This window comes from Mesoplodon densirostris, chromosome 11 (genome assembly GCF_025265405.1).
Source record: "Mesoplodon densirostris isolate mMesDen1 chromosome 11, mMesDen1 primary haplotype, whole genome shotgun sequence".
Classification (NCBI taxonomy): domain Eukaryota; kingdom Metazoa; phylum Chordata; class Mammalia; order Artiodactyla; family Ziphiidae; genus Mesoplodon; species Mesoplodon densirostris.
Window position 1 is genome coordinate 46,775,304 of NC_082671.1, and position 7,554 is coordinate 46,782,857.

General features: G+C 48.3%; 1 protein-coding gene across 3 annotated transcripts; it reads left to right on the plus strand.

Moving 5' to 3' along the window:
- Positions 1-277: 277 nt before the first annotated feature.
- ATP5MC2 (ATP synthase membrane subunit c locus 2) lies at positions 278-7,254 on the plus strand. 3 transcript variants are annotated; one of them, XM_060113403.1, is made up of 6 exons: positions 278-299; positions 2,912-3,087; positions 3,200-3,269; positions 4,753-4,830; positions 5,321-5,517; positions 6,982-7,254. In XM_060113403.1, exons 3-6 carry the CDS (start codon positions 3,231-3,233, stop codon positions 7,094-7,096), a joined length of 429 nt encoding a protein of 142 aa, XP_059969386.1. In that variant the 5' UTR covers positions 278-299; positions 2,912-3,087; positions 3,200-3,230; the 3' UTR covers positions 7,097-7,254. The 3 variants fall into 3 exon arrangements, with proteins under 3 accessions (XP_059969386.1, XP_059969384.1, XP_059969385.1); XM_060113401.1 differs by lacking the exons at positions 278-299; positions 2,912-3,087 and adding an exon at positions 702-805; XM_060113402.1 differs by lacking the exon at positions 278-299 and having other exon boundaries at positions 2,850-3,087.
- Positions 7,255-7,554: the final 300 nt, after the last annotated feature.

Sequence of the window (7,554 nt, forward strand, 5' to 3'; positions counted from 1 at the left end):
TGCAGAGCAAACCGCAGGCCACGTTACGGATCGGCTTACACTACGGAGTGCCCTCATTTCTACGACACGGTCGGCTCCGCCTGCAGTTTCTCCTCTCAAACGCCAGGTGGAATGACTGGCCGAATGTCGCCACAGAGCTGGCAGGCGGCGCTGTGGCGCCTGGGCCGACCCTCAACTTTGCAACCACTCTATCCTTGGCAGAGCGACTCGTTGGTCCGGGCCGCGCATGAGCACAGCCTTCCTTTCGCTATTCCCGCCCTCTCCCCGCCTCTCTCTTGTCTTCTCGGCCCTGGGAGCAGGTAAGGCCTTGGGCCCTCGCTCCCGCCTTGCGCCGCGCACGCGCGCGGGGCGCCCCACCTCGCGCCAATGCTCTGAGAGCCTTACCTTGCATGCTCCCACCCGGGTCCTCACGCCCTCCCTTACCCTTCGTATCCCCGTGCTTTAGGGCTGCCCCTTCCGCGTGCCTGTGACCTCCAACCGCGCGGGCCTGGCGCCATCTTGGATGTCTCGTGGGTTGGGGGAGCGTGCCTTGGAGCTGGCGAAAGTCAAATGCCGGGGTGCTTATTTCACCTGTCCCGGCTCATCCTTTACAAACGCTCTTTTCTCATTCTCTTGCCCTTTCAGAGCTGTCCCAACCCCCAAACTCTCCCCTCCTATCTCTGCTTTCTCTTCACATCCTGATTCGTGCCTTTCTTATTCTGAAGCCTCCAGACTTTTGGCCCCAGGACTTCAGGTGCCGAACAATGGAGATTGTGGATCGTCTCAAGACACCACCCCCTCTAGTCAGCACCTCTCGATTTAAAAAGTAAACTTTGAAAGTGGTAGAAATGAACAGAACAGCCAAAACATCCCCTCCGTTCAGACTGTGGCCTGGGAGAGCTATAGCAGAAAAGAGGCCGGTTTCTTTGGAACCACTGATTGTCTCTCAGCGCCGTTCTTTTCCTTCCACTGCGGTGAAGTTGGGAAAAGCACAAGTTGTGGGCTGACACTGAGGTTTTCCGTTAGAGGCAGGAGGCCTAAAAAAGGGGCGGGGCCAGCCGGCCAGCTTTCCTGTCAAGGGTTTACCGAGAGTCCCCGGACTCGGCCCTCGAGAGGAAAAGAAGGTTAGGAAAGGGGACGGTTAAGTAGCAGCCCTGTAACTCCTTGGCCCATCTACACTGAGGAAGAAACCCATGAATCTGGGTAGCGCTGTTGCCCAAGGTGATATTGGTTAACAAGTGCAGACTTGGCCAAGGTTAGGTGGCCAGCGGAGGGGTCGCCACTTCATGCAGGCTCCCGTCAGTGCCACATCAGGCACTTTCCATATATTATTTCATTTAATCCGCCTAAGAACTGCATTTTACAAATGATGATATTAAGGTTTTGTTGCCTTGGGGAAAAAAACAGTCCTCCCCCCCACCTTTTTTTTTTTCTTTTGCGGTACGCGGGCCTCTCACTGTTGTGGCCTCTCCCGTTGCGGAGCACAGGCTCCGGACGCACAGGCTCAGCGGCCATGGCTCACGGGCCCATCCGCTCCATAGCATGTGGGATCTTCCCGGACCGGGGCACGAACCTGTGTCCCCTGCATCGGCAGGCGGACTCTCAACCACTGCGCCACCGCCACCACTGCGCCACCACGGAAGCCCAGTCCTCCCTTTTTTAAAGCTTTAAAGAAATTTTGGATTTTTGACCCAAGAAAACCTGAATAGTCTGGCAGCACAGTTGGGTTGGAGTTTAGTGCAGAAATCAGAGTTCTAGACAGGACAAGAGTTGAAGACATCCATTAATCTAAAAGTAACTAAGATTCTGCATTCAGAAGTGTAATCTGGGAAAGTATTAGTCCAGCTCATTCAAGGAAGTGTCATTTAACAGGCCTAAGTAATCACTGAGTGTTTCAACCTGTAGCATATTAGAAAGCATTAAGAGTGAGAAGAGGGGCCTCCCTGGTGGCGCAAGTGGTTGAGAGTCCGCCTGCCGATGCAGGGGATACGGGTTCGTGCCCCGGTCTGGGAGGATCCCATATGCCGCGGAGCGGCTGGGCCCGTGAGCCATGGCCGCTGAGCCTGCGCGTCCGGAGCCTGTGCTCCGCAACGGGAGAGGCCACAACAGTGAGAGGCCCGCATACCGCAAAAAAAAAAAAAGAGTGAGAAGAGTTCAAGTCCTGGCTGTATCACTACCATCGTTTCAAGACTGGTTTTAAGAACATGCTATGTACCTAAGAATCATTTGAGAAGCTTCATTGAAATAGAGGGTACTTGGGCCTTATTCCCAGAGATCTTGACCTGGAAAGTCTAAGGTGGGACCCAAGAGTATGCATTTTTTAAGTTTTCTTTTTTTTGGTCGCAGCTCATGGCATGCGGGATCTTAGTTCCCTGACTAGCGGTTGAACCCGTGCCCCCTGCGGTGGAAGCTCAGAGTCCTGACTACTGGACCGTCAGGGAATTCCCCCCAAGAGTCTTTAAAGGGCAGCATTTTTAGGCCCAAGCAATGAAACCTTGAGAAGAGTTTCTTTTGAGTAAGAGACTGAGGGAAACTTAGGCAAAAGATGCTGGGGAAATTCATCTGACAACCCCAGCATGAGGCCATGGAAAGGGATAACAGGTCTTTTTTTCTCTCTTTCTTTTAATTAATTTATTTTTGGCTGCATTGGGTCCTCGCGGGGCGTGCAGGCTTTGTCTAGTTGTGGCGGGCGGGTGCTACACTTTGTTGTGGTGCGCGGGCTTCTCATTGCAGTGGCTTCTCTGTTGCGGAGCACGGGCTCTAGGTGCGCGGGCTTCAGTAGTTGTGGCACACGGGCTCAGTGGTTGTGGCTCGCAGGCTCTAGCGCATAAGCTCAGTAGGGCTTAGTTGCTTAGCGCATGGGCTTAGTTGCTCTTCGGCATGTGCGATCTTCCCGGACCAGGGCTCGAACCCGTGTCCCCTGCATCGGCAGGAGAATTCTTAACCACTGTGCCACCAGGGAAGTCTGGGATAACAGGTCTTAAAGCTGGGACCAAGGGGCTTCTTGTTCAGACCAGGAAAAGTCACTTGATTATAAGGAAATCTTAGAAGCTGTGTGGAGGAAATCCTGACTTCAGGGTTCTAATTCCATCTCTGCTGAGATTTGAGGTCAGTCACTGCTCTCTGGGCCATTTAAATTTTCCAGAGCACCTTTTCTGCTAATAAGGATGTCCTTTGGTAAGCAAGGACAGTATTGACAATGCTCCTTCTGTAATTGCAGCTCTCCTGCCACAGCCCTTCAGCCCCTGAAAATGTACACTTGCACCAAGTTCATCTCCACCTCCTCCTTGGTGAGTACCTGCCTTTTCCAGGAAAGTTTTTAAGGAGAGGCATCTTGTCTTTTCCTTCTCAGACCTTGTTCTTCACAGCTGGGCCCTTTGCTGTGCTAGCCTGACAGGAGAGAATGAATGCTTCCCAGGCATTCCCCACCTCGTGTCCCATGAAGGCCAGTTAATTCTTCTCATCCAACTATATTAGAAGAAGAGTATAAACGAGAACCTAGGCTAAGATCAGGTTATTGTTAGACTGAAACTCTGTGTTCTTGTAAACTGGAACCCCACCAGAAATGGTAAACATGAGTTAAATTGCCTAAGTTGGACTGAGTATGCACTGTGTACAGGATCTTGTCCTGAGTGTCAGAGAGCCATAGCTAGGAGTTCCTTCTGGAAGCTTAAATTTGGGTGGGAAGCTAAAATACACATTGGGAAAATATTTGACTCAGAAGCAACAGCATGGAAGAAATTACAAATTATTAGATAATGGAGGCAATTGGTTCATTCACTCGTAAGTGAAAAGGAGTGATGCTGTTAGTAGGTATTATTTATTGAGCACTTACTGTGCCTGGCACCGAGTTTACCAATTTGTATACATAATCTTTTTTCTTTCTTTTTTTTTTTTTTTCCCTCGATACGCGGGCCTCTCACTGCTGTGGCCTCTCCCGTTGCAGAGCACAGGCCCCGGACGCGCAGGCTCAGCAGCCATGGCTCACGGGCCCAGCCGCTCCACGGCATGTGGGATCTTCCCGGATCAGGGCACGAACCCGTGTCCCCTGCATTGTCAGGCAGACTCTCAACCACTGCCACCAGGGAAGCCCTACATAATCTTATTTACTCCTCAAATCAAGCCTGAGATATGTTATTCCCATTTGATAGATGAGAAAACAGACTTAGAAAGATTTAAGTGACTTGTCCTAAGATCACACAACTGATACAGAGATAAGATTTGAATCTAGTTATATTTGACTAGAGTCCTGGCTGTTAACCACCATGTTGTCTGCTTTGAAGACACTGGCTTGGAGTTAGTCAGAAAAGGCTACCAGGATGGGGTAAATTTTCAGCATGGATTTTTGCGCCTATTTTCCAGAAGGGTGTGTTCAGGGAAAGATGTTCCAGTCATTGGCTTCCTTCTAATGGGCTGGCCATTACCAGTGTATGTATAGATTTCTTGCTGAGCGAAGTAAATGCTTCTGAGGCTTAAATTTCTTCCCGTTCTCAAGGTCTGTAAAAGGGAATAGCAAGGGTAGGTAATTACTTCCAAAAGGAAGTAGACTTTCTTCCCTTAAATCAGTGGAGAAGCCTAGGAAGCAAGAGAAATGGTGCCGTTCTTGAATCTAGAATTTGCTTAAAAGTAAAAGAATAATTCCAGATTCTCTTTTGAGATTCTGAGTTAAGTTCTAGCAAATGAATGGGGCATCTGTGTAACAATTGGGGGTTGTTCTAAAACTCCTCTCCACAGCCTTCCTTGACTTTCTTGGCCTTGTGTTATTCCCACTAGATCAGGAGAACCTCTCCACTATTGAACCGATCACTGTCTGCAGTGGTGCTGAAGCGACCAGAGACACTGACAGATGAGGTTTGTTATAAGTGGAATTGGGCCTGTGGGGGAGGGGGAGGGGTGGGGGTTGGGTGGGGAGGGTTACCTGACAGAACCAGTAGGGGGAGTGCTGAGGACTCCATATATGGTACCCTAATGTTCCAGCTTCTGCCACTGGCAGCGAATGTCCGTGTGTGCTGCTGATAACTGCCATTACTAGACTTAGTGTACTGACTTGAGTTTGGAGCATTTAGTCCCAGGAAGATGATCTCCTCAAGGCATCAAGAACAGGCTAGGGCTTCAGTCTTACATTTCTAGACCATACCTGAATCTTGAAGGTATTTGACATCCACCTCTTGCTTTTAAAAGTTCTGCTTGGCAGCATTTTAGGGAGTTTTCCAGGGAGTTAAAAGATTTTCTGTAAGGGGGAGAAGCAGTGGGATTTGATAGCATAAAGGGCTTAAATGGTACAAAAGTTTCCAAAGCGAAAAAAGGGTTTCCTAAAAACTTTCTACCTACTTCTTCACAGAGCCACAGCAGCTTGGCAGCCCCACGTGCCCTGACCACCTCACCTATTCCTAGCCGCAGTTTCCAAACCAGTGCCATTTCAAGGGACATTGACACAGCCGCCAAGTTCATTGGAGCTGGGGCTGCCACAGTAGGGGTGGCTGGCTCTGGGGCTGGAATTGGGACTGTGTTTGGGAGCCTCATCATTGGTTATGCCAGGTAAGATGGGCCCACCGTTGGCTCTCTGATATGTTTCCAAAGGTCTGGGCAGAGACGGGGTTCTAGAACTGCACTATCCTATACAGTAGCCACTAGCCACCTTTTGCTATTTGAATGTAAATTTTAATTAACTAAAAGTACACAGACTTAAATTTTGTAACTTTTAATGTAGCTCAGTAGCCACATGTGACTAGTGGCTACCATTTTGGAAAGTTCTATTGGACAGCTTTGGTTTAGAGTAGGAGTCAGCAAACTAAGGCAGGATGTCAATATCTGGGCCACAGTCTGGTTTTGTATAGCTGAGCTAAGAAGGGTTTTACATTTTTAAAGGGTCATGAAAATAAAAAAGGTAACAGAGACCATATGTGACCCACAAAGCCTAAAATATTTGCTGTCTGGCTCTTTACAGAAAAAGTATCATCCCCATCCCGTTCCCCCACCCTCCCCCCAGTCTAGAGCTTCAGTCAGCATAGTGGCTTCACTGCCATTTGTCCCCATCCCTGGGTATTCCCCCATCACTCCTGGGAAAACTGCCTCTGCATCCAGCCCCATGGCTCCCTGACACTTGGGACTATTTGGTCCCCACCAACTCTGGGCAACTCACTGTTAGAACTAAATTAATCCTCTAGAGATCTGCAAGTTCTCTTAATGTCCTTGGGGAAATAAGGTTATTTTTTAGGATTTGTATGAAATAAGAAACTTCTATGTCCACAATTCTGTTAAAAGCTGGTGTTGCTTTAGCTTATCCATCAAGGCTTCCAGAGGTGACAGAGTAAGGGAAATAGAAATTATATACTGACTTTCAAAGTTGGGAGTCCTTTATGCCATTTTTTAATCATATCATCTAAACCTCACAGACCATTTATAGCCCAAAATCTTTTGACTATTATGAAATGAGGCAAGTTATTTGTCCCTCTGGCTCCATTGTCCACAAGAACAGTGTTTTTCTAATTGTGTTACATAAAGCCCTAGGGTTCTGAGGCTATACCCCAGAGACTGTCTTAGAGAATGAAGGGGAAACCAATCAAACAAGACTTTCAAATCCCCCACTTTTTTTACAATTACACTTTAGATTTATGCATTTCGTATTTTGGGGTTCTGCTGCTTACAGTTTGGAAACACTGGTCTGATAGGCCCTGCCACTCCAGATACCTCTACCATTCTGGTTGAGCCCTGGATAGTTGTGTCCAGACCCAGGAGTCTTAAGTTATGAGGAAGATGTGGGTGATCCAGTAGAGGCAGTAATGTTTGTACCTGGGCTATGTTACAGAATTTTGGATTGTCCACTCCCCTTATTCATCTCTGTAGAGCCCTTGGTGTATCAGAGCAAGAATTGGGGCATGATGTTGTCATCTCATTACATAAGATGTTAGCTTGAGATGGATTCTCCCTGAGTCCACCTTTAATGTTTGTCCTTCTTTGTGCGGGCTAGAAATTCAGTCTTTTCTCCTCCCCTTCTCCCAGGAACCCTTCTCTGAAGCAACAGCTATTCTCCTACGCCATTCTGGGCTTTGCCCTCTCGGAAGCCATGGGACTCTTTTGCCTGATGGTGGCCTTTCTCATCCTCTTCGCCATGTGAAGGAGCCGTTTCCACCTCCCATAGTTCTTTCTCCTGTGTCTTGTCTGCCCTGTATGTTCCTTTTCCTGTACCTCCTCAGGCAGCCTGGGGAAAGGGGTTGGCTCAGGGTTTGACAGAAGGAAGACAAATAGATACTGTATTAAAAAGATGTTTCTTGAGTCTCCTGTGTATATTTTTTTCCATAATTGGCTGAATGCCTTGGTGAAAGTATAAGGCCTGGAGGTTGGTGATGGTTCTAAGCTCAACATGGGTCTGGGCTCACTTATTCTTCATCCTCTTATGTTGGGAAAGCTTTATTTAAACTAGTGCTCCTTTTTAATAATTTTCACCTGGGATGGCATGTTACCTTGGAGAACTGGGTCAGTAGCAACTTACAGTGCTGGTGTAAAATTTTGACTAATGGGCTCTCCGTTTCCACTGCCACTTTCCTGGCTGAGGTCCTCATTGCCACCCACCTG